Source organism: Misgurnus anguillicaudatus, unplaced genomic scaffold, assembly GCF_027580225.2.
Source record: "Misgurnus anguillicaudatus unplaced genomic scaffold, ASM2758022v2 HiC_scaffold_29, whole genome shotgun sequence".
In the NCBI taxonomy this organism is placed as follows: Eukaryota; Metazoa; Chordata; class Actinopteri; order Cypriniformes; family Cobitidae; genus Misgurnus; species Misgurnus anguillicaudatus.
In genome coordinates, this window is record NW_027395279.1 from 7,606,150 (window position 1) to 7,630,844 (window position 24,695).

At 35.8% G+C, this 24,695-nt stretch overlaps 1 protein-coding gene and 2 long non-coding RNA genes across 3 annotated transcripts; 1 reads left to right on the top strand and 2 right to left on the bottom strand.

Moving 5' to 3' along the window:
• The first annotated feature begins 3,556 nt into the window (after positions 1-3,556).
• Positions 3,557-7,979, top strand: LOC129425925 (uncharacterized). The gene is made up of 2 exons (XM_055181996.2): positions 3,557-3,800; positions 6,465-7,979. The coding sequence occupies exons 1-2, from the start codon at positions 3,746-3,748 to the stop codon at positions 7,424-7,426; spliced, it is 1,017 nt and encodes a 338-aa protein (XP_055037971.2). The 5' UTR covers positions 3,557-3,745; the 3' UTR covers positions 7,427-7,979.
• A 10,270-nt stretch (positions 7,980-18,249) lies between these two features.
• On the bottom strand, positions 18,250-19,984 carry LOC141362920 (uncharacterized). The gene is made up of 2 exons (XR_012368487.1): positions 19,709-19,984; positions 18,250-18,433 (listed from the first exon to the last, which is right to left on the bottom strand). It is a non-coding gene; the product is annotated as an uncharacterized lncRNA (long non-coding RNA).
• Positions 19,985-20,266: 282 nt separating this feature from the next.
• LOC129421929 (uncharacterized) lies at positions 20,267-22,265 on the bottom strand. The gene is made up of 3 exons (XR_012368486.1): positions 22,171-22,265; positions 21,268-22,050; positions 20,267-21,109 (listed from the first exon to the last, which is right to left on the bottom strand). It is a non-coding gene; the product is annotated as an uncharacterized lncRNA (long non-coding RNA).
• Positions 22,266-24,695: the final 2,430 nt, after the last annotated feature.

Consider the following 24,695-nt stretch of genomic DNA (forward strand, 5'->3'; position numbering starts at 1 on the left):
AGTTGTTTTAATTGTAATAAACTTTTATTGTATTTCGTGTACTTTTGTGAGCTAAATTGGAACATCTTCGAGTGTATTGTGTGGATTGTGGTATTGTGCAACTTAAACTTCTTTACCATATCTATATGTAAGGAATAATTGACGACGGGCCATTGAATTATAAGAAAATAATGCACACCAAGGTGGTTACACCGCAGGTGTGCAATATTTTCAAATAATTCAAAGGACCGGAGTCAATTATTCCGCTTATACCACGATTACCACAAACATTGCTCTGGTGCCTATTTTTAAGACATTTGAAAAATTAGGTGTGCGGTTTACAGAAAAATAATCAACACCCATAGAACATTTCTCAGCCAATCAGAATGCAGCATTCAACAGACCCGTGGTATAAATATATAACAATAGTTCAAAACAAAATTACAATAGTTCAAAAACATCTGTTTTGATAAGAATTTACAAAAGCATAATAAACGTTACAACAAACTTGCTGAGATCGTTATTATCTATGTCTATACAGCGTTTGCGCGAACAGAACGAATTGTTTAAAAAAAACTTTCTCATTGATCTTCATCTAAATTAATAAATAAGTTGATATTCATTTCAAATTTCAATTAACAGTATGCTATATTATTTAAAAATCAGTTCTGACTGATTTAAAGCAACATAATTTAAAACAATATTAGAAAGATTTAATTTAAATGTTTCAGGTTGTTATTTACTTACTTTATTTTTATGTTAATTGCAATTCATGTCAAAGTAAACTTCAGTATACATTTTGCTTTTAAATGTTACATTTTCATATTTTTTATCTATTTACTTATTTATTGTATATTCACCTAGATTGACAATAAACCTTGCTTTAACTTAAAGTAATTAAAAGATCATCTGTGACCGAAGTCACACGGAGTTATTAACGAATATTTTATTATCAGAGTGCAGCATTTTATCAAGGTTTTCTGGTCTTGTATAATAAAAAAACTAAAAAGGTCATTTTTTACAGTTAGGTTAAAAGAAGTTTGATATTAGCAGCATTTTTAAGATTTTAAACGAATTCCAAAACAGGTTTCTAAATAAGGGCTGGCGCAGAAAATGTCATAGATTCCATAGATTGCACTCATTCACTTCACACATATATTTTACGTGCTTTAAGAGGTTTATTATTTAGCGCTGTTCCAGTAAACACGTGATTATGTCTAGTCGAAATTTCAATTCAAATTGTAATTATAGATCCTGTTTTTGACATCAATTCAAATTCAAGAATTAAATTGGAATTCAGGAGTCATGACCCAAATTAAATTCTGAATTCTGCACAAGCATGTGGTTAATAGAAGTGTTAACAGAGCTGTTGGTCGTCTTGAAATGTTTATTTTCAGTCACATCAGTGTTAATGGAGCTGTTGATAGCCCATTATTCCAGACTGATTTACACCCAATTCATTACGGTGATTTCTTAAGCTCTCATGTAAATTGCTATGCAAAGCACATGTTTGTGTTTAAATAGGCTGAGGCATGTATAATGAAATGTCATAAAAGTATGTGACAAGTTTGTCAACTCTCAAGTTTGGGGGTTCAAAGAGATGGATTTTAATTGCTCAGAAATGTTATAAAAAATTGACATTTCATAAAAACTGAACAGAAAGACTTTTCAAGTTGGGGTCCAGAAACAATAAAAGGGCCAGCATGCAGTTTAAAAGGTCTTGTTTTTCCTGATGCCATTTTTAAACTTTAGTTAGTGTGTAATAAAGCATAAATAATACCTAACACTCAAAGTTCACTGCCAAGTGATATATTTTCTTTAACAGAAGTCCCATTTAAAGCAGCTAAAGACCTTTTTGCACTACAGCTCTCTACTTCCTGATTGAATGACGTCAATAAAAGAGTTTTTGACTAAACTCCCACAGTCGCCAGTTAAACTTAAACGGCTCTGCTAAGCTGCTGTCGAATCACAACACACTAAACAAACTACACAAACAGAACTCGTTACTTATTTCTGAAAGAGGGACTTCGTAGAAAAAGGAAAACATCAGACCGTTTTGAAAATTGCGACATACAGATAAGTAAATTGTGTGAAAAATACAGCATTTTTTTTTTACACGTGAAACATGAACACATTTTATATTGCGCACCATAAACACAATCATAGCTTCAAAAACACAGGAAAAACTCTAAACCTGTATGAGGTTTTTATTCTGTTGAACACAAAAAAGTATATTTTGATAGTAACACATAGGTTTGGAACAACATGAGTGTGATGAAATGATAACAGATTTTAAGATTTTAACAGACCTCTTTTAGCCTGGGTGCCAGCCCATCTTAGCCCCGCCCACAAGATTTTGTAAACGGGAAGATGGGTCTGGGGTTTCTCCGTTGAGGAGCTACTATTTTAGAACAAATGCTGGTCGAACCAATCAAATTGTCAGGGCGGGCTTTATACGATGATGGACAGATAATCAACAGTAACGTAATGAACCACGTCACCAAAGAGCGCGTGTGTTGAATGGCTGCCGCTGTAGAGTTCAGATGTGTGGATTCTGACATTGAGTCTGTTCTAAAATATATCGACAGAGCATTGATTTTAAAAGAGGAACAGAGAAACGCGAGCAGGGCATTTGTTGATGTCCTATTCGGCAAAAGTTGGTCGCAACTGAAAAGGCTAACGTTATCACGGCGATGCAACTCAGCGTGCACGACGAGATGGATATAATTAGCGGTCGTTGCCAGCTTCTTTTCGGAAGCCCGGAATCGTGGTTGCTGAATAAGTGGAGGGACATGCTAGGCTCCAATATTTTCAAGCAAACGTAATGGGTATCGTCGTGGATGAAGTTCACCTAACGTACAAATGGTAAGAGATAGTCTTACTCTATGACAGTAAATACTTCATGTTGTGATATAAACGAAATGTTGTAAACATAATAGGTGTTGATGTACATTCGCTAACTCAGTATAATCACAATGTTGTGTCATAGCGAAATAACTAGCAGTTCGGTCAGGCTGCAAAGACGTAATTTCAACATACGTTACACACTCGGTTGCTCTGATTGGTCGTAGGTCTATCCAATTGAGTGCAGAGGCATTTTTCGGTTGAGACACGCATCATAATTATAGCTCAATGGAGCGGTATCAGACTCAAATTCTGACTAGAATTGAGTATGGCAACGTCAGGCTAGACCTCTTTAAGAAGTTTCTAAGAATTGTCACATGTTAATATTTTATTAACTAAAGGGGTGCTTTTCTGCAGTAGATTTGAATCAATATTTATTTTATAAACTAATGGTCTCATTTCTCTAATGTTTATAACCACTTTGTGATTAAATAGACTTGACTAAGCAGGTGAATGTTTATTTAACATAAACCAAAGAACTTGACTGATTCAACCCTGAAATAGATTCCTCTATAGCTGCAGTTCTCAACCTTTCTTACAAAAATACCCAAACACTATAACATTTCTTCATTCTTGGTGGTTGTTTTAACCTATTTTAATGCCTATTTTGGATAATTTTGGTAGTCTTAAGGCTCTCTTAGAAGTTTGTTGAGGGCCCCTAATGGGTTGAAAACGACTGGTCTATAACATTTTGACAAACAAAGCCTCTCTAAATCCAGCCACACCCAAAGTGATTGAGACCTTCAGTGAAGCTCCTCCTACAGCAATCCACCAATAAATGCTGGAGTCAAACACAGAGAGAAATCACTCCATACTGAAAGCTTCATGACTTCTTGTTGGTGTTGATAGAAGAGCTGAGAAGATGAGAGATTCACAACCATGCAGAATAAAGACTGAAGATACTGAGGATCAAAGAGGTTGGTATTTATTTTTCAATCTTAATTATTGATGATGAGGAATAATCACAAACACAGAAAATCATACAAATTGATTAGAGAAAAAATGAACTAAAATACATGATAAATATTAGATTCAGTAGAATTGCATTTAAACATTAGGTAAACTGGTTTATCCAAAGCAAATTCCAGTGGATTAAATGACTGTGTTCTTTGGGAATTGATCCATGACTTTGGCTTTTGGAAGTGCAATGCCCCAATAGGTAAACTATAAGACTGGAGACTGACAATAAATGACAGGAAATGAAAGGAATGAGATAACTTACTTCACATAAAGGTAAAAACTTCTGTAGAAAAAAGACAGTATTAGTAGCAGCTGTTTGCCAGTAACTTACTGTAGATTAGAATGTATGTTATTTACTGGCATTCTACTGCATTCTATTGAGTTTTCACTGCAAATGTCACTTCAATAACTCTGGGATGACTCATGTTGTTATTTAGCTTTAAATGCAAAATTCAGATTTAGTTCTAAATTATATTTGTTTATAGTTTTCATTTTAATATAAATTTATTTAATGTTTCATTTGATGTTCACATCTGAATATCACAACATAATGTTTACTTTATAAAAGTGTTACATTGGTAGTTGAACTGTATAGTTAAAAACAAACATGAACAAAAGGCAGAGGCACTCAAAATAGCCTACGGGTTTTAATTCCACTGCTATGTTTAAATGTCTAGTGCAAATTGCTGGAGAAAGCATTCAGCCCCTTTGTGTCATAAAACCATAAAAGCTTAGAATACCGCTTCGGTACGATTATTTTAACTATCACACACTGACATTTTGGTGTGACTTTGTGAGTAGCCTATATTAAATGTTATGTTTATCGTAATTTATACAGAGAAGTAATTTTTGGCTTTCATGAATGTGAAAGGAAAAATTAAACCTTATGTTTCTGTTAGCCAAATATCACATTCATAAATGTACATTTTCAAAGTACAAACCCCTTTTCTTAAAGATTTAAACATGAGATGTATTTTGACACTATTGAACTTTCTAAACCTGAAAGATATTAGAACAATGGCTGTATTTTAGGAATTGGCACTTAAACTCTGGCATATTGCTTTATTGTTATATGACAATGATGACAAATTGTGTTTGTTTCTTTTCTTGTTCTATCAAGCATTTAATAATAATAAAAAAACGATTATTTTAACTACTTTTATTATGCCTGAAGATTAGGTGACGCATTTCCGCTCGCCCGCTAGTGGAGGTCACGTGTTTCCTGTGGAGCTCCACTCGCCCGTAGTCCGCAGCCAGACCCTTCTCTCCCAAAAACGCATCAGAGTTTCGTCTCTTGTTCTTTTACACTCTTTGGTTACTGGCAAACAGCTGCATACAGTGGCAGTTCTACACGCCCACCCGCCCCCGCTGACCAAATTCAAACGTATGAATTTATTATGATTTCACACGCGAGCGCCAAAAGCGGAACTAATACGGCGAATCCTAATGCGACGCAACGTTCTACAAATGGTTAAATGCTAAAACTAGTTGTTCAGATAGAAAGAGCTTGAAAAAAGCTTTTAAATGAGACCAAGATCATGTTTATGGGGTCAAGAATAACAAAATACTGGCCATTTGAAACTCGAAAATCATCACTTTATTTCGTCCCATGTTTTCCATTAAAATTCAAGAAAATGTGTGACAGAATCATGAAAATATGAAGTTTTTTGCTATTACTTTTTAAATTTTTAAGATATTGACCTGAATCGTTCAGGATAAGCTGTTTGCCATATCCTCTACACATTCTACTTGTGAAAAGTCAGATATATAATAAAACAAACCACTAATTACACCAAATAACACTCTTTATTCAGTCTATATATACCGACATCTACTACATGGCTATACGGCTGCTTCCCATTCGTTACCATTCAAGCAGATTTTGGTAGAGGTATAACCACCTGTGGTAGTCGTTCAAATTTATTGAAAATTCGTTCACTTGTAGTTTAGCAATTAAACTAAATGTCTTTACAATTTCAAGAATGTCTTTACTCAACTTCAGCAAAAACAACGACGATTTTGCAAACAACAGACTTTGGCGAGCTCGCACGGCCAGTAGTTAAACATGAAAGGTGGTGACTGAAAACGAAAAGGTACCTATGCTTCTTCCGGTGATGTTAACAATAAAAACTCAGAAATTTCGCCATCAACAAACCAACAGAGCCTTTATTTTCCACATCACTGCGCGCCGCCTGAGGAAATCTTGAGTTTCGTTGAACGGAACCAAAAAGTCAGCCGCGACAGCGGAGTTAGCAACATACCTGAAAAACGCTGTCATTATTTTCTTACATATCCGTGCATAAAATAGGAGGAATATAATAACAATATAAATATAATTGGTTGCATTTGTACCCTGTACTGTAGTTTTTATGGCCATATCTATTTGGAACCTGCACTCAAAATAAATGTGTATATTATTGTAAAGTAAAATCAAGTTTATAATTTTAAATATCACGTGTTGCCATTTTTTATGTTCCCATCTGATTAAACAATGGCCCCTTCTTGGCCCCCCTAGTTTGATTTAGAACCGCCACTGGCTGCATAACTACAGCAAAACATTTTACCATGATGAGGAACAAATACATGACATGAATTTTAACTATTTAATGTGTTTATTTTAGATTTCATGATGGAAATAAACAAGGACAATCATCCTGAACTGAATAAAGCTGATGAAACGCATCATAATATTACAACAATACAGAATGTTGCACAGAAAGGAACTCGAAGAACAGGAGACAAACTGTGTAAAAAGAGGTTGAAAAAAGATGGACTTCCTACAAATCGCTCAAGGATTCACAGTGAGGAGAAGCCCACTTGTCATCGCTGTGGGAAGAGTTTCAACAGAAAATCAAACCTCGCAATGCACATAAAAATACACACTGGAGAGAAACCGCTCGCTTGCCATCAGTGTGAAAAGACTTTCCTAAATACAAAAGAACTTAAAATACACATGAGAACTCACACTGGCGAGAGACCATACACTTGTCACGAATGTGGAAAATGTTTTACCCAAATAGGACACTTAAAAAGACATACGAAAATCCACACTGGCGAGAAATCATACACTTGTCACGAGTGTGGAAAATGTTTTACCGAAATATCACATTTAAAAACACATATGAAAATCCACACTGGAGAGAAACCATTCACGTGTGATCTGTGTGGAAGGAGTTTTTCATGTCTACGTAACCTTAACATACACACATTTATTCACACCGGAGAGAAACCTTTTACATGCAGTCAATGTAAAAAAAGATTCAGATGTAAAAGCAACCTTACAGCACACATGAAAATTCACAGTGAAGAGAAACCTTTCGCTTGTCTTCAGTGTGAAAAGTGTTTCAGAGATGAAAGTCAACTTAAGACACACATGACAATTCACACCGGAGAGAAACCATTTGCATGTCATCTGTGTGAGAAGAGTTTTACAACTAAAGGCATTCTTAAGACACACATGAGAATCCACACTGGAGAGAAACCTTTCATATGTCATCTGTGTGGAAAGGGTTTTTCACAACTAACACACCTTAAGATTCACGCAAGACTTCACACAGAAACTCTTTACATGCAGTCAGTGTAACAAGTGTTTCAGTATTAAACCCAACCTTAAAGTACACATGAAAATTCACAGAGATGAGAAACCTTTTGCTTGTCTTCAGTGTGAAAGTGTTTCCGAGATTAAAGTCAACTTAAGACACACATGACAATTCACACTGGAGAGAAACCATTCATATGTCTCCAGTGTGGAAAGAATTTTACAAGTAAAAGCACTCTTCGGATACACATGGCAGTTCACACTGGAGTGAAACCATTTGTGTGTCATCTGTGTGGAACGAGTTTTTCATATCTATCCAGCCTTAAGAGGCATGCAAGAGTTCACACCGGAGAGAAACCTTTTACATGCAGTCAATGTAAAAAAAATTACAAGTAAAAGCAACCTTACAGAACACAACGCACGCGTGAGAATTCATGCTGGAAAGAAACCGTTTCCATCTGTGGAGTAATTGTGATTTATACATTTGCATACGATTTATACTTTAGGCTATACGCTGCAGTTTTCGTTTTAACTTTGCCTCATTGTTCACCTCGATGTGCATTACACAATCAGATCCTAGTGTTGATCTAAAAATGAACTCATGAATCAGCCCTAGTAAAAAAAAAATTATGCTAAATATTTTTCATTTTGATATACTTCGGTATACTTTATTAGTGTGCTATTGATAAGCTGACATGAGTGCTATTTTGGAACCACTAATTTTCTACTTTGTATATTAGTTGTATTTTAATTGTAATAAATTGTATTTTGTATAATTTTAAGTGTTTTTTGTACTTTTGTGTGCTAAAGTGGAACATCTTCAAGTGTACTTAATACAATTTAAGCACATGACTGTTTTTGTGCAAAATAAGTGAATTTCGTGTTTTATTTGTGTTAGAACAAATGACTTATGAGTGTCTTGCAAACATACAATCAGTATGCTTTGAATAGATTGTTTGCATAAATTCGATATCTATATTTTTGACGTTTCTAACAAGTTAGAAGAAATATAATGCTTACACTGCAAAAAATTATTTTCAAGAAAAAAAATCTTATTTTTGTCTTGTTTTCGGTAAAAATATCTAAACATTATTAAATGAAATGCTTTTTCTTTATGAGCAAAACGACCCAAGAAAATAAGTATAGTTTTTAGACCAACAATTTAAAAATTAAGTGATTCTGTGCATAAAACAAGCAAAAAAAAAAAACTGCCAATTTAGTAAGCAAAAAATCTTGAAAATTTTTCTTAAACACCAAATTCAAGAAAAATTCTGGAAATATTTGCTTACCCAATATACCCTGTATAAGATTTTTTAGATATTTTTACTGAAAACAATACAAAAGTACTAACCAAGAAAGTCATTTTTTGATGTGTTTTTCATTATTTCTTGATATAAGCTCTGAAACCTGCACAAGAGACCGAAACGATTAACTTACCTCCTAAGTCAGTCCTAGTTTACAAGACATTGTGCTTCTGTCGCAACGCAGGCTGTCCGGTAACATAATTGAGTCTCGAGCTTTTGGACTCGAGTCATTCGATCTTTCCAATATAAGGTTATGCAGCCCATAGCAGATATACAGTAAATTTGATTCGTTCATCTTTTGAGTCTTTGGGTCCGAGTCGTTCGGTCTTTTTTACGTTATGTCACTGGATACAGAAATTAGTTAATAACTGCAAACCTTATAAATAACAATTACATTATAAAAATAAATTTAATGTATAATTATTTAATAATAGCCTGTGTAACCCTACTTTATAACATAAGAATGATGTACACATAAACACTGTAGACAAGATTGTCATTTATCGCTCATATCATGCAAGCAAAAAAATATTTAAAAGAATCAAAACACACGTGTGCACCACAGATCGAAGAAATATTTAATAATAATTGATAGAGAGTGACAGAAACAATATCAGAACACAACTTTTATTTTTCGTTGCAATACTACATCTAACCTCTAGAGGGCGGTTAACAATGCAATATGTGAGTGAGTCATTCAATGTAATGATTCAGAAGCCAGCTCAACTTGTTCACGCGAGGCTGAAAGAAAGTGCTATATGATTTCAAGTTAGTTATGTTCTTTATTTCAATAAATATTTACGTTTACTAAGACTCTTGTTGATTGTTCAGGTTGTTGTTTCATCTCGTATCTGAAACAGTCAATGCCTTTGATTGTGATTTTTTTACTCTGGTGAGTTTTGCTGATTTATATGGAAGCCCATTTCCGCCACATAAGAAAAAAAATCATGTTCTGATAAATCATAATTATGACTTTAAAAGTCGAAATTGTGACTTTGTGAGAAATTGTGAGAATCGAAATTATGAGTTTAAAAGTCATAATTATGAGATAAAAAGTCGAAATTATGACTTTTAAAGTCATAATTATGAGATTAAAAAGTCATAATTATGAGATAAAAAGTCGAAATTATGACTTTAAATTCATAATTATGAGATAAAAAAATCGAAATGATGACTTTAAAAGTCATAATTATGAGATGATAAAAAGTTATGAAATTATGACTTTTTATCTCATAATTATGACTTTTAAAGTCAAAATTATGACTTTTAAAGTCATAATTATGAGATAAAAAGTCGAAATTATGACTTTTAAAGTCGAAATTATGAGATAAAAAGTCGAAATTATGACTTTTAAAGTCATAATTATGAGATAAAAAGTCGAAATTATGACTTTTAAAGATATCTCATAATTATGACTTTTTATCTCATAATTTCGACTTTTTATCTCATAATTATGACTTTTAAACTCATAATTTCGACTTTTTATCATCTCTTTTAAAGTCATAATTTTGACTTTCTATCTCATAATTTCGACTTTTTATCTCATAATTATGACTTTTTATCTCATAATTTTGACTTTTTATCTCATAATTTCGACTTTTTATCTCATAATTTCGACTTTTAAAGTCATAATTATGACTTTTAAACTCATAATTATGATTTATCAGAGCATGATTTTTTTTCTTATATGGCGGAAATGGGCTTCCATAGATTTATGCATTAACTAATGATATTATATTTCACTGCTTGTCATCATAAAAAAGCCAGTCAGAGTTAAATATGATGATTATTAATGTATTTTTGTATGTTTAGGAGGTTCAATTGTTAGAGTTAACTAATTTCTGTACAACAAGTATGTTTAAGGTTGAATTATTGGGTCATCTTATGTAAACGCAAATGTAAAGGAAAAAAGATGTTGTACAGTGATTATATATTTAGGCTCTTATTTCATGTGGTTAAGTGGGCCCACATTGCCACGAGTTGAATTTGCTTTAAACAGAAAATCAATTGTTAAGCGCAAAGTATTGCAATATTTAGGCTAATTATAAAATAATTTTAGGGAGAGTGGGGTAAGATGAGCCGATTTTTACATATGTTGCCTTCTCTGCATGAAAAAATGAGACACAAGTCAAACAAAAACATCAACCTTTATTTAAGGATGTTTCCTGTCAAATGAAATGATAAGAATGCCCTAATAACAAAGGGCTTTAAAAGGTGACTTCTCAAAAAAAAAGTGCTATTGTGGCTTAACATGCCCCAGCTGATGGGTAAGTTAATCCATGTGAAGGGATAAACTGACCCACTGACTTTTTTGTTTAAACCTGAACATAATTTAATTAAATTCACACTTTTTTAATGTAATTTTAAAGGTGCCAAGGAATGCATTGACATAATCTGTTAAATTGTTCTTTGATATTTACATAGAAGGTTTGTGACTTTATTAAGTTCAAAAATTATCCAGAAATGTTTTTACATGTCCATTTACAACCTCAGGATATGTCCTTTGAATGAAATAGTCTATTTTTGCCCTATTTGGAAGGATCGTGAATAATTAAGTTTGCTCTCTGCTCTGCTCTGATTGCTCTGCGGCTCATGTCAGTAGCTCATTAGTAAACAGACCTTATGAGGCGGTTTCCCGGACAGGGATTAGGCTAAATCTAGACTAAAATAAATTTAAGAGCTCTCCAAACTGAAAACAACTCGCACTGACATATCTTAAATATCATATCAGTGCCCTTTGTTTTTCCTCAAAATGCACACAAGTAATGTTTTTAGGAAATCATAGTTGTTAAAACTAGTTAAATTTCCTAATTAAACTGAGGCCTAGTCCTGGTTTAAGATAACCCCTGTCTGGGAAACCACCCCTATATGTTTAAGCCTGTATCATAGGAAAATACAGATTTTGAGGAACAACTCATTGTTTGGAAATTGTTAATGGATGTTTCTGAGTGGTAAGTTTGTGTTTTTTTTCAGTATGGACCTTTAAAACGTAATTGTAATGTCAACCCTGCTGAAAAAAACAGCATCAAACCAGCATGGACCAGCATGGGAATTATGCTGGTCTATGCTGGTTTACCTGGGGCCCGTTTCAATAAGGAGGTTCAACCAACTCTGAGTTTAAACTTGAACTCTGAGTTGACTTACTCTGAGATAGGAAACTCTGAGTTTTCGGTTACAGAACAGCTGATGTAAGTTAGTTCAATCGACTCTGAGTAGGTTGACTCTGAGTTAAGCGCGTGCACAGCCACAATGAAAAGCCATCATCAATGGAGCTCAGATATTACATTCTAAAATGACTGCAAAAAATAATAATTTCGCTCACATAAATATAAGTGGATATGACAAAAAAACCACTCAGGGTCTCAAAGTCCTCTCGTGACATAAATCTAACTTTCTACAAATGAATGCAACATCATCATCTACAGGATTCTCTATAAAAGTACATGACATTTTAGTCACTAAGACGATCTATGCACCTAAGTATATCATATTAGCTTTACAAGTCATTTCAATTTACTGTTTTAATTTTTTAGTTGAAAGTTTAGTATAATATATAAAAATATAAAGTAGTAAGTTAAAATGGTTTGCACTGGCAATTTAATTGTAACTAAAAGACAGCTAAAAATATTTTACAGTGTACATAATAAAAATGGGCGCAATGAATCAATGTACTAAAGCAACTAACAAGATTAAACACCGCTACTCCTTTAAAAAAGGGGAGGAGACCACAAAAAACTCAGAGTTTACAGGATAAAACCTGCTCCCGACCAGGTTAGGTTCACAGAGTAAGTTACCCCATAAACAGACTCTGAGTATAAGTGAACTCTCCTTCTGAAACAGGCTTGACTTACCCCGCTGTCTCAGGTTTAACCTACCTCCCTTGTTGAAACAGAAAACTCAGAGTTTCCCTCATTTCAGGGTTAACAAACTCAGAATTTTCACTTAACCACCTTTCTGAAATGGGCCCCTGGTCCCAGACAGAGTCAACAATCAGCAGGTTTCAGTGAAAGTGTGTGTGTGTGTGTGGGGGGGCAAGAGAGTCTCACAGCAATGCTCTTCCAGGGGTGTTGTTGTTCCAACAGTGGCCTTGGCTGAGGCCAATGCTGGTTGAGGGGAGCCGAAAGCAGATTAGATTGGGATTTGTTTGGTCTTGGGGCGAGTAGACGCATTCCAATTTACACGACTATTCTCTTAGTCCATTCTGGTCTCCGAATCAAACTGGTAGAAGTGCAAACTTGAGAAACAAATCATGCAAATGACTTTGCGTTATTTCCTTTTTAACCCATTGTAGGTCAGACCAAGAGAGCTGTTCTTTTATTTTTAGCTTTCTTTAGTTCTGTGATGCAATGACAACAAAATATCGGCCCTATTTTTTAATAGCTAAGTCGATCAGATATAAGGTTGTGACGATAAATGATACTATCATCCATCGACGATAGTCAGACATATGGCCGATCAACCCAGTCTCACCCCGATAGCAAGCGTGTTGTCCCCCCTCCTTGGTACGCAGGAAATTTAAGAGCACCTGAGCTGTAGCCTCTTATGGAAAGGCTGAAATTCAACAAGGGGGCGTATTTGTTCCTCAGACGTTGCACAATAAACGTGACATCCGGATATATTCATTATAAATCGTGAATGAAAAGTGAGATTCTAACGAATGTCCGTTAGTGAACTAATTGTATACACTATTTATATCATAATTCGGTCAGAAACATCAAGATTGTGAGATGAACAAATCGTTTTGGATTAAAAGGCTTGGATATTCCATTTCCTTGGACTTTTGGGGAATTATGAACAATTTGTTTTGGACAATTTCACCGAAGCAGATAAAGGGAAGATTTTGAAGGTAAGTAAATATCCTAAATCGGCGCCGCCCGGTTCAGGTAACTAACAACTAGATTACAGTTTTATGACTGCTAAAAATCATATTATGCTTTGTGTGTGCGATTAATGGAAACCCGAAAGTCTAAGCTTTACAACGATGTGCCGAATGATCGTATATTTTGAAGATCTAATTCTTCAAAGTTACAATGACGTTTATGCAGCCTCACGTGCAAGAGAGGGGGTGTACCGTGTACGGCACAGTGTTCCTTATCAGGTTAAAGGTGCTCTAAGTGAATTCACGCGTTTTGGACCATAAAACATTTTTTGTTACATACAGCAAACATCTCCTCACTATCTGCTTGATGCCTGTCTGCTGATCAAACTGTAAAAAACGCGATCTCTGTAGACAGCCCAAGCTCCACAAACTTAAACACAGTGGCCAAACCTAGCACCACGAAACAAAACAAAGTGTTCCAGCCAATAAACAACAAGAAGGATTTGGGGGTGGGGGTTGGGCACGTTCATGAAAGCACGAAAGGGAGGGGGAGGAGTTAGCTACGCTCCGTTTGTTTGAAAACAGTTCAAACATCAACAAAAACTGACGTCTCGCAGATTCGTTTAGAGCGCCTTTAATGAGACCCCCGGATAAATGGCATCAATTTTAAGAAGAATGCGGTCATGACAGGAAATCATCTTCTTTTTTTGTCCACCAATCAAGTGGCTTGTCATAAATTAGTTAAAAATGAACAAATAAATAAATGAGTAAACTATTGCCCCACCTCCCGATACTACGATAGGAGAGATCTCATTATGGGGCATATCGGCCAACACTAATCGGAGAACGACCGGCTGTGATCAGAGTCAATAGTCAGCGCCACAGCGCATGTGCAATCTCAAGCGCGCCTCCGGTTTCTATAGTGATAACAACCGTCTCTTGTTTTGAAAGTCACATCCACGTGCTGCACTTCTTTTTATAGACGCTTTCATCAGATGCACACACGTTGTGTATTGTAAGTACTAACGGACTTGCTGGGCACTTACAACTACAGACTTGATAAGTAGGCTACATAGATGAGTCATTGGCTTCTGTATTACATCATTGCTGCCTTCACTCTGGTGTGCACCATAAAACACATAGAAGTGAATAGTGAAGTGTTTTGCATATGTGCTGTTCTCAGTATAAATGGGCTGGGTTTTTTAGGGACTGACTGTCAATTATTTTTATTGCTTATTGCTTTTTCTCCTCAGAAACCACATTATTAGGGGTCAAGCCCAGAATGGGCGAGACCCCTATTGGGATTGTTAGTTTTCTTATTATTATTATTATTATTATTATTATCTATTATTCTTCTTCTTCCGCCATTGCGTCTATGGCAGCCCATAGAACCGTACATAGGAAAGTTATGAAATTTGGCACATTCATAGAGGACATTCCAAATAGTCACCACACCAAATTTGGAGTGTCTATGTCAAACCCAATAGCGCCACCAACAGTCCAAATTTTCACTTACATTTTTGGTTATAACTGCTGACCCGTACGTCATAGAAACGCAATTCTTGTTTCTTCTGATTCCTTGGCTCATGCCGATTCGATTGCACCATATGACATCATTTCCGTTATGCTAATTATTTCGATATTTTGGATTGGTTGTAAAAGCTACTTTTTCTAACTCGTCCTAGAGCTTTTGTCCAATTTGCTTAAAGAATGGGTGTGTAGCATCTATAGACACTCATGGCAAAAAGTTATGGAATTCGTGTTGATTCACCAATCCGTTACCGTATAACGCGTCAATGAATTTTACGTAGAACGCGAAAAAATGGATTTGAGGCTGTATCTTCACCAAAGTTAAGCGTATTCATATGAAACTTGGTAGTTTTGATGGCAGTCACGACCTGAGGGTGCGTGCCCAGTTTTGTCACAGCGCCACCTAGTGTTCACGAGATTTGAAAAATGGCTATTTTTGCTTATAACTACTGCAAACTTGAGTCTAAAATTATAAAAGTGCTATTGTTAGATTCCTTGAGGCATGCCGAGTCAAACGATACCAAAAGGTTTTCGGTCTGCCATTTTGGGGGTCGGCCATTTTGAATTTTAACTTTTTTTGTAGGAAAGTTATGAAATTTGGCACACTCAAAGAGGACATTCCAAATAGTCCCCACACCAAATTTGGAGTGTCTATGTCAAACCCGATAGCGCCACCAACAGTCCAAATTTTCACTTACATTTTTGGTTACAACTGCTGACCTGTACGTCATAGAAATGCAATTCTTGTTTCTTCTGATTCCTTGGCTCATGCCAATTCGATTGCACCATATGACATCATTTTCGTCATGCTAATTATTTCGATATTTTGAATTGTTTGTAAAACCTACTTTTTCGAACTCGTCCTAGAGCTTTTGTCCAATTTGCGTAAAGAATGGGTGTGTAGCATCTAGAGACACTCATGGCAAAAAGTTATGGAATTCATGTCGATTCGCCAATCCGTTTCCGTACACCACGTCAACGAATTTTACGCAGATTGGGAACAAATGGATTTGAGGCAGTATCTTCGCCAAAGTTAAACATATTCACATGAGATTTGGTAGTTTTGATGGCAGTCATGACCTGAGGGTGCGTGCACAGTTTCGGTACAGCGCCACCTAGTATGAGCATGTTGATGAGCATGCCGCAATGGATTTGTGGCTATATCTTCGCAAAAGTTCTGCACATTGGCAGTGGTTCAGTGGTTCAGGGGTTAGTGGTGGTTGTCTACAAATCGGAAGGTTGGTGGTTTAAACCCCAGCCCCACCTGACCAAGTGGCAAGATGTCCATGAGTTATATGTCATAACAGTCATTGAAAAGTGATTTTTTTTTGCTTATAACTACTGCAAAATTGAGTCTAAATTCATGAAAGCTATTGTTAGATTCCTTGAGGCATGCCGAGTCAAATGATATCAAAACGTTTTCTGTCTGCCATTTTCAATAACAAAGCATACCAACTTTTTCAAAACTCCTCCAACAGCGTTCGTTTGATTGGCTTGGATTTGGTACACACAATCTAGGCTCTAGACAAAAAGTTTTTGTCAGTTGTTGTATAGCACATCAACAAATATAATGGTGAGCACGAAAATGGATTTGAGGCTATATCTTCGCAAAGGTTTTGCACATTGATGTGTGTATTGGCAGTGGTTCAGTGGTTAGTGTAGGTTGTCCACAAATCGGAAGGTTGGTGGTTCAAACCCCAGCTCCACCTGACCAAGTGATGAGGTGTCCATGAGTGAGACATCTAACTCCAAATGTTCCCGATGAGCTGGATGGCTCTTGTGTGGCTGACACTGTATGAATAGGTGAATGTTTTACAACTTGTAAATGTCATGAACTGAGGGTGTATGGAATGTTTTGTTACAGCACCACCTAGTTCATCAGTGACATTTTTTGAAAGCCCTTGTAAACTTTTCAGTGCCCCCTACTGGTTAAGGGTTTTGAGGCTTTATCTCCAGATCACTTTATCGTATGTACACCAAATTTGGATTTGTCATCACAATCATGACCTGAGGCACCATATTGTTTCGGTGCAGTGCCCCCAGTGGTCAAGTCATTTGAGGCTATATTTCAACATTGCTTAATCATATGTATATCAAATTTTGTGGGTGTCATCACAATCATGACCCAAGGCATCATCTATTGTTTCGGTGCAGTGCCACCTAGTGGTCAAGTCATTTGAGGCCATATCTCCACATTGCTTAATCATATGTACACAAAATTTGGTGGGTGTCATCACAATCATGACCTGATGCACCATCTATTGTTTCGGTGCAGTGCCTCCTAGTGGTCAAGTCATTTGAGGCTATATATCAACATTGCTTAATTGTATGTATATCAAATTTGGTGGGTGTCATCACAATCATGACCTGAGGCACCATCTGTTGTTTCGGGGCAGTGCCCCCTCGTGGTCAAGTCATTTGAGGCTGTATCTCAACATTGCTTAATCGTATGTATATCAAATTTGGTGGATGTCATCACAATCATGACCTGAGGAACCATCTATTGTTTCGATGCAGTGCCCCCTAGTGGTCAAGTCATTTGAGGCTATATCTCCACATTGCTTAATCGTATGTACACCAAATTTGGTGGGTGTCTTCACAATCGTGACCTGAGGCACCATCTATTGTTTTAGTGCAGTGCCCCCTAGTGGTCAAGTCATTTGAGGCTATGTCTCAACATTGCTTAATCATATGTATATTAAATTTGGTGGGTGTCATCACAAACATGACCTGAGGCAAAACCCATTGTTTCTACACAGCACTCAAGATTTGAAAAATGGCTATATTTGCCTTAATCTACTGAAAACTTCTTAAATCTTAAATCATGACGGTCATCAACCAATACTTCATTCTGTGCCCTTTTTAGCTTGACCCCGGCATCGCTGCTTGCAGCTATATTATTATATTATATTATATTATATTATATTATATTATATTAAATTATAGTTTCAGAAAATAATATATGTAATGAAATGAAACATGCAAACATTTGGTCAAGCTAAACCAATGTTTATTTTATCAAAAAGATCAGATTTAAAGATCAAGGATTTCTTTTATAAGACATGTGGGTGAAAACCATCAGTGCCGGCCTGAGCCTCTTAGGGGCCCTAAGCAGAATGTGTTTGGGGGCCCCCCTCCCACCACGCGGACACAAATGTCACGCTCTAATGTTACATTATAAATGAATACAGTGAGGTTAAATAATGAAAAAAATCTATACTTAAATAAAATACTTTATTCTTCAATGTGTCATGTCATATTAACAGGCTATGGAATGTTAACATTGGCCAACAAGAAAAACCTCATCTGCTGCATCATCAGCTGTGGAGGCACTGACACTTGATGAAACATCAGGGGCGGGTAGAGTTGGTTGTGCTCCAAAGTACTTCAACAGTGTTCCTGAAAAAAATAGCATTGGATAAGTGCATAGTTGATCGAGCAGAATGAGTTTATTTTCCTAATTTTTCATTACTTACACAACAAGCAATAAATAAATAAATATGAGGATAGCACTGTTACATCACTACCCACCATATAAATAAGATTGAAGTTTTCATCACAGAAATCTCCCTACTCAACATGGTATTGGTATATATTCTCATAAAGTCCAATACCATCTCTTACCAAAGATCTTAGACAGAGAGCGAATGTGCTTTGCCTATGAAGCTGGAACGTTACCGATGTTGGAACGTTCACTTCAACACATACAGCAATGCTAGCTAGGGGTGTGATGGATCACAAAACTCACGGTTCGGATCACATTATGGTTTTTGAGGCACAGATCTGATCATTTTTCGGATCAGCAGAATAAGGGTTTGGAAAAACTAATAAAAAATGAGGAAATTACTTACAAACATTTATAAAAAGAACAAAGTTGCACATTAAGTAAGGGCTAAAATTAGCATTAGGTACAGAAATCAAATCAAATGAATCATAACACTTTATTGTATAAATTAAATATAATTATTCTTTTTTAGAGCTACAGAAGTGATTTTCTCTTTGTCTTGGAAGGTTTGATTAACATTAATGACACAGACTTAAATAGGTTAATTAAGGTTACTGTCTCTTTAAGAGAAGCACGGACCTGGTTTCTGCCTAATCTATACATAAACCGTCCAAAGACATAAACAAATGTTTTTATTGGAAAAGAGTACTGTGGAGATAATTTTGTTTGTATGTGCCCTGTCAAGAACAGAAAGATTTTATGTTCGTCTCTCCATGTGTGCCCTACTAAGTGCACTTATATGCGGCGCGGGCGCGCTCACACAGACGGAAATACAGACGGCGGAGCATAAAAACGTTATGTTGTTTTCAGTGCTCTATTCCTCAAATGTATGTTAATGGACTACAGTATGACACAAAATAGCGTAACTCTCTCTAAAGTTTAAACATCAAGTGTTAGTGTTCTGATCTCTGAAGGGAGCTGGGCTGGACAATTTAAACCGCATGGGCATGCAGAATACTGCTCACTTTAGCACCTTTTTGCGGGATAAATTGTTTAAAATCACTTGAAATGTTAACTTTTGCAAGCCTTTGAAACACGTGCAAATGATAAACTTTCATATTTAAGCGCATGCGAGCCGAACCGTGGGTCGATCACGGTCACGGATTAACGTCGATCTGTCACACCACTAACACAAATTAAACATACTGTATATAATCATGCAAACATACCTTTATCTTGCTCTTTTTTTCTCATCCTCTGTCCTTTTCTTTGTTCTCTTTTCGGCCCCAGAGGGATATATCCTTTTTTGTGACATGATAAATGGCTCATCATTGTTTACAGTGAGTGACCACGTCGTGCACTTGCGCGCCGACGCGCAGGTGGCGCAGGTGTCTATGTTGCGCCTGACTAAAACGCTAGCACTGCAGACACATAGTTGTCTGCAAATCAAAATTTTCTTGTCTTTAATTATTCATTTATAAATTCGTATTGATTCATTCATCCATTTATATTACCTGTTTAAGTTATTTAATTGTATAAAAAATAAATAAAAAAAAACGATTGGGGCGGGGGCCCCCTGGTGGCCAGCGGGGCCCTAAGCAGCCGCTTGGTTCGCTCATGCCTCGGGCCGGCCCTGAAAACCATGCACTTTTTGTTCATTTTCTTTGTAGTTTCACCAGATTAAATGTATGCATTTATCTTCAAGTATTCAATTGATACAACCCAGACAAAAGACTAATCTGTGGTCAAGGTTTTATCAGAAACAATATTTGTAGATGTTTGTTTGGGATTATTATAATAGTACTTTAGTAATATACACATACAAGTAAAGACAAAATAAAACTTAACAGCAAAGTTAAAAACAGTTTTAAAACAAAGATGTAAAATCATGGATTTATATCATGGAGAGACACAAGTTAAACATGACTGATGACAGGAGATTTTAAGCAGATATATGTCATTGCTCTTTTGTCTCTGCCTTTTTTGTCCTACAATCTTATATTTTCAAAGCATTTTTAATCTAATACATTACTGTTTTTTTTAAATAATATTATATTAACAAACCTCTCTTACATCGGTTGGTACACACACGCACCATTGTTTAAAGATAGGCTAAAAGATATACAATATACAGTAGCACATAACTTATAAGGTATGGTACACTGTAAAAAAATCTGTAGAAATTACAGCATTACTGGGTATTACTGGCAACTAGCTGCCAGTAACTTACTGTAGATTTTACTTTTATGTTATTTACTGGCAACAGTTTCTTCAAAGTTAAATGAAAATGAAACATTTTCAGTCTTTATCTTCTACAGTAAATTACTGGCAACCAGCTGCATAATTACAGCACATTTTGTAAAGTGTATTTCTCAGTTTAAGCATTTAATAACTGCAGTGAATTGTATGCATCATCGCATTGCTTGGGTTAAATAAAAGCACAACAAACAAAATTATGCAGAATAATTCCACGTTTTTAAATTCAGTAACAAAGAAAATACATATTCAGATCAAATATGCACATATGCACTACTTCTGAGTAAAGTTCTGTTAATTTAGCCTATTTTTATTTTGAATAAAATGAATGGCTATCTAGACAGTCATGCTTTTCCCTGCAATCTTCTTAAAGCCTTAAAGACAAAAATAAAGAGATCCACAGCTGAATATCAGTATTAGATAACATTATATAATCATTGTATAGTAAACACTTAATATTCACACATGAAAGCAAAAAAGTATAAAGCATAGATTTATAAACAAAATATATTGCATATACTTTGACACTTACCCTTCTTTCTAATAGCAGACAAAGTTAAGTTCCTCCATACAGTCTCTGATCTCCCAGCTCTGAGCTTTTAGGTTAAGAGATCCACAATAGATGTTTTTGGCAGGACAGGCTGGCAGCTGGGCACTAACGTATCCCAGACTCTCACCACTTAACCAGAACCATGAGCGTGCCATGAACCGTAGACCTGTCCACACACTTGATGTATCAGCAGTGGCTTCTTTGGCTTGCATGAGATGGAATTTTGTTGGCAGACTGGCCAGATCAGTGTGATGAGTCCTGCAGTATTGTAACGCGTCCTCCCAGCTCTTATTCTCTTTAACCACAATCAGTTTAGGGTCCCATTTGTAGCAGTAGTAAGAGTATGAATCAGTACAGGGGAAGTCATACAAACTGCCATTTTTATATGCAGCACAGATGTCACCGCCTGGTTCGTTTGGTTCTCCAGGTGCCCAGATGATAAAACTGCTATTGGCTCCATTACTCCATTGCCAGTTGTTTGCAGAGATCAGTCGCAGACCAACCCAGATGAATGGGTTTAAAATAAAAAGTGTGCTTGTGCTTACAGAGCTTAATGCTGCAATTTCCTCACGGCTGTCAAGACTGGACAGGTCATAGTAGTAGACTCTGCAATAGATTTGAGCTTGTGTCCATGTCAGAGATTTAGTACCACTATAAAAGTGTTGTTTTATCAGAGCTGTTGTCAACTCACAATGAGCTGAGAGGAGAAGAGCAAACACGACAATCTTCATCTCTTCTGTGAAGGGCGAGTCAGTCAACAATCTCCTAAAACACACTTTATACGTTAACACCAACTTTACATTTGTTAGTCAGTAAATGAAAGAAAATGAATGTTAAAAAATAAGCTCAGAAATAAGAATATGAATAAGTGAGGCCAGAACTCACCATCGGTTTGAGATGTTTTTACTCAGTCACTTTCATTAAATGATTTGTGTTGCAAAGTTGATATATTGGTTTATATACAAATGTCCTTTTTGCATCGCGTTTGCTCAAGCAAAAATTTTGTCAGGTGTCCATTGTCTTAAACCAACATAAAGCTAGTTTAGAAATGCCATTTATTTCCATTATAAAAACCTGTGAATAATAAACTGCTGATATGAGACATTTAAAACAATAATTTGTAAATAAATATTCCTCGGAAACATATACAAATGCTGCTGGGGCAGTGCCCATTTAAAAAGTACTGTATGTTACTGGCAGTAGTCATTATCGTTTCTAAAGTTTTAAATATGTATTTTTTGTTTTACAAAATAACATTGATTACACTCAGAAGGTCATGGAGCCGTGTGGATTACATCTGTGATGCACTTTTTTGGGGTTTCAAAGTCAGTTGTTGTTCCTTGGTCCCTGATTACTACTTTATAAAGCTTGGAAGAGCCAAGAGGGCATTTTTTAAACATAACTGTGTGTGTTTGTCTGAAAAAAAATATAGTCATGTACATCAAGGATAGGTTGAGGGTGAGTAAATGATGGGGTAATTTTTATTATTTGCTGAAGTATCCCTTTAAGTCATGCAATATGTAAATGGGTGAATGACATAACACATAAATCAGATGCTAAAGATGCTAAATACTTTGTTGTCCTCTGATATTTTTGCTGTTTTCTTTTGTTTTATTCATGTAAAGGTGCTTCTGTACAATTAAACAATTGTGAGAAGTGCTATATAAATAAAATTGAATTAAACTGAACTATTGGTACAGGTTCAGTATAACAGGAAATGCCACAAATACTTCTTTTAATTTATTTTTAACAGACAGTATAGTGCAAATGACTTTATCTAGTGATATTTAGTCGTCCTCTGAGATACAACATGCAGCCTCCTTAAGTGAATTACGCACTAATAAAGCACTTTTCCATATAGGCCATTTTTATAGAGCTTTTCTATAGCTGGACAGACATCTTTATGATCCATTAAAGGTGCAGTGTGTAATTTTTAGAAGGATCTCTTAACAGAAATGCAATATAATATACAAAGCTGTATCAGGGGTGTATAAAGACCTTTCATAATGAACCGTTATGTGTTTATTACCTTAGAATGACATGTTTTTATCTATATATATATCGAGGGTCCCCTTACATGGAAGTCGCCATTTTGTGCCGCCATGTTTCTACAGAAACCCTTTATGGACAAACTATTTTTACTTAGTTGTCTCCGATGACATGTTTGTCCAGCGGTGGCTATCATAGCTTCTCTATGTGATTAAAAAAATGAGGGGTAAGCAGTGGACTGAGCCATTGGTTGCAATTCACCAGCACATCACCACTAGATGCCGCTAAAATTTACACACTGCACCTTTAATGCAAAACAATGCATAGACCTATTTATTCAATACTTGCAAAGTATGGAAAATGTAATAAAATAAATTATTTTACATATAAACTACTGGTAATACCAGCATAAGCTGGTGAGCTGGTTTTAGCTGGTCTCCCAGCTTGTTTTTTGCTGGTATTGCTGGTGTAGCTAGCTGGTCTAGCTGTGTTTTGGTCACCTTTTAAGCTGGTCTAGCTGGTCAGGCTGAAAGACCAGCTGACTCGCCAGCTTGACCAGCGTTGCCAGGCTGGGAGGACCAGCTTAAACCAGCTACTGCCACCTTAAACCAACAAAAAACAGCTTGTGCTGGTCTTAGCTGGATTTTTCAATAGGGCAGTGCCCTGACTAATGAACGAGGGAGCTTATTGAGACGTGTCAGATGTTTTTGAAAGGTAAAGCGATTTGTTCTTATCTGTACTGGAGGATTTCCTTGTGTATTTAAATCTATAAAGTTCTGTAAACAAGAATTGAGCCTTTTCATTAAACCCTTTAAAGTCTGACTTTGACTGTGAAATTTCCTGATTTGTTCTGATATCGTGGTGCTTCTGATCATACTTTTGCATGAATTTGTTTGCTCAGTAGAGAAGACCGGGGGCAAAGTAATGTAGGACGGACATAACAAAGCGATTTTATCAAAGCCCTGAATTTGCATTCAAGCTATGACAATACTTTCAGCACGCAACTCTTGACAGAGCTGCCAAATGCTGTACCTTGTACTTTGGTCATCGTTTACCACGGTTATGTCCAGAAAGCTTTTTCTAAGCATGGAAATTTTTGTTTTGTGTTTTATAATTTCATGTGTCACATTAATGATCAATCTAAAGGTTATTTAATGCTGCAAGACATCCTGAAGTTTGCTTCAGAGATTTTTAGTATACAAAATTTGGGTTTGAATGTCAGGAGTTTCTGTGGAGATGAAAGCTTGTTACTTTTGTCCCGCTGCTAATGTGATGACTTTTTCTGTGTGCAGAATTTATTAAAACATTTCCTAAAGCCATATCTTAGCTTTGAATTTGCAGCCTGGTCTCACTTTTAATATGTAGTATTTATATATAAAAACAATACACAAAACAGTTTATTAAAATCATATATAATCATA

What these genes read in the sequence shown, in the direction of transcription:
- LOC129425925 (XM_055181996.2), top strand. Translation starts at nt 3,746, where the DNA reads ATGAGAGATTCACAACCATGCAGAATAAAGACTGAAGATACTGAGGAT. An exon ending in AGATACTGAGGATCAAAGAG is followed by an intron (nt 3,801 to 6,464) that starts GTTGGTATTTAT and finishes TGTTTATTTTAG; the next exon opens with ATTTCATGATGGAAATAAAC.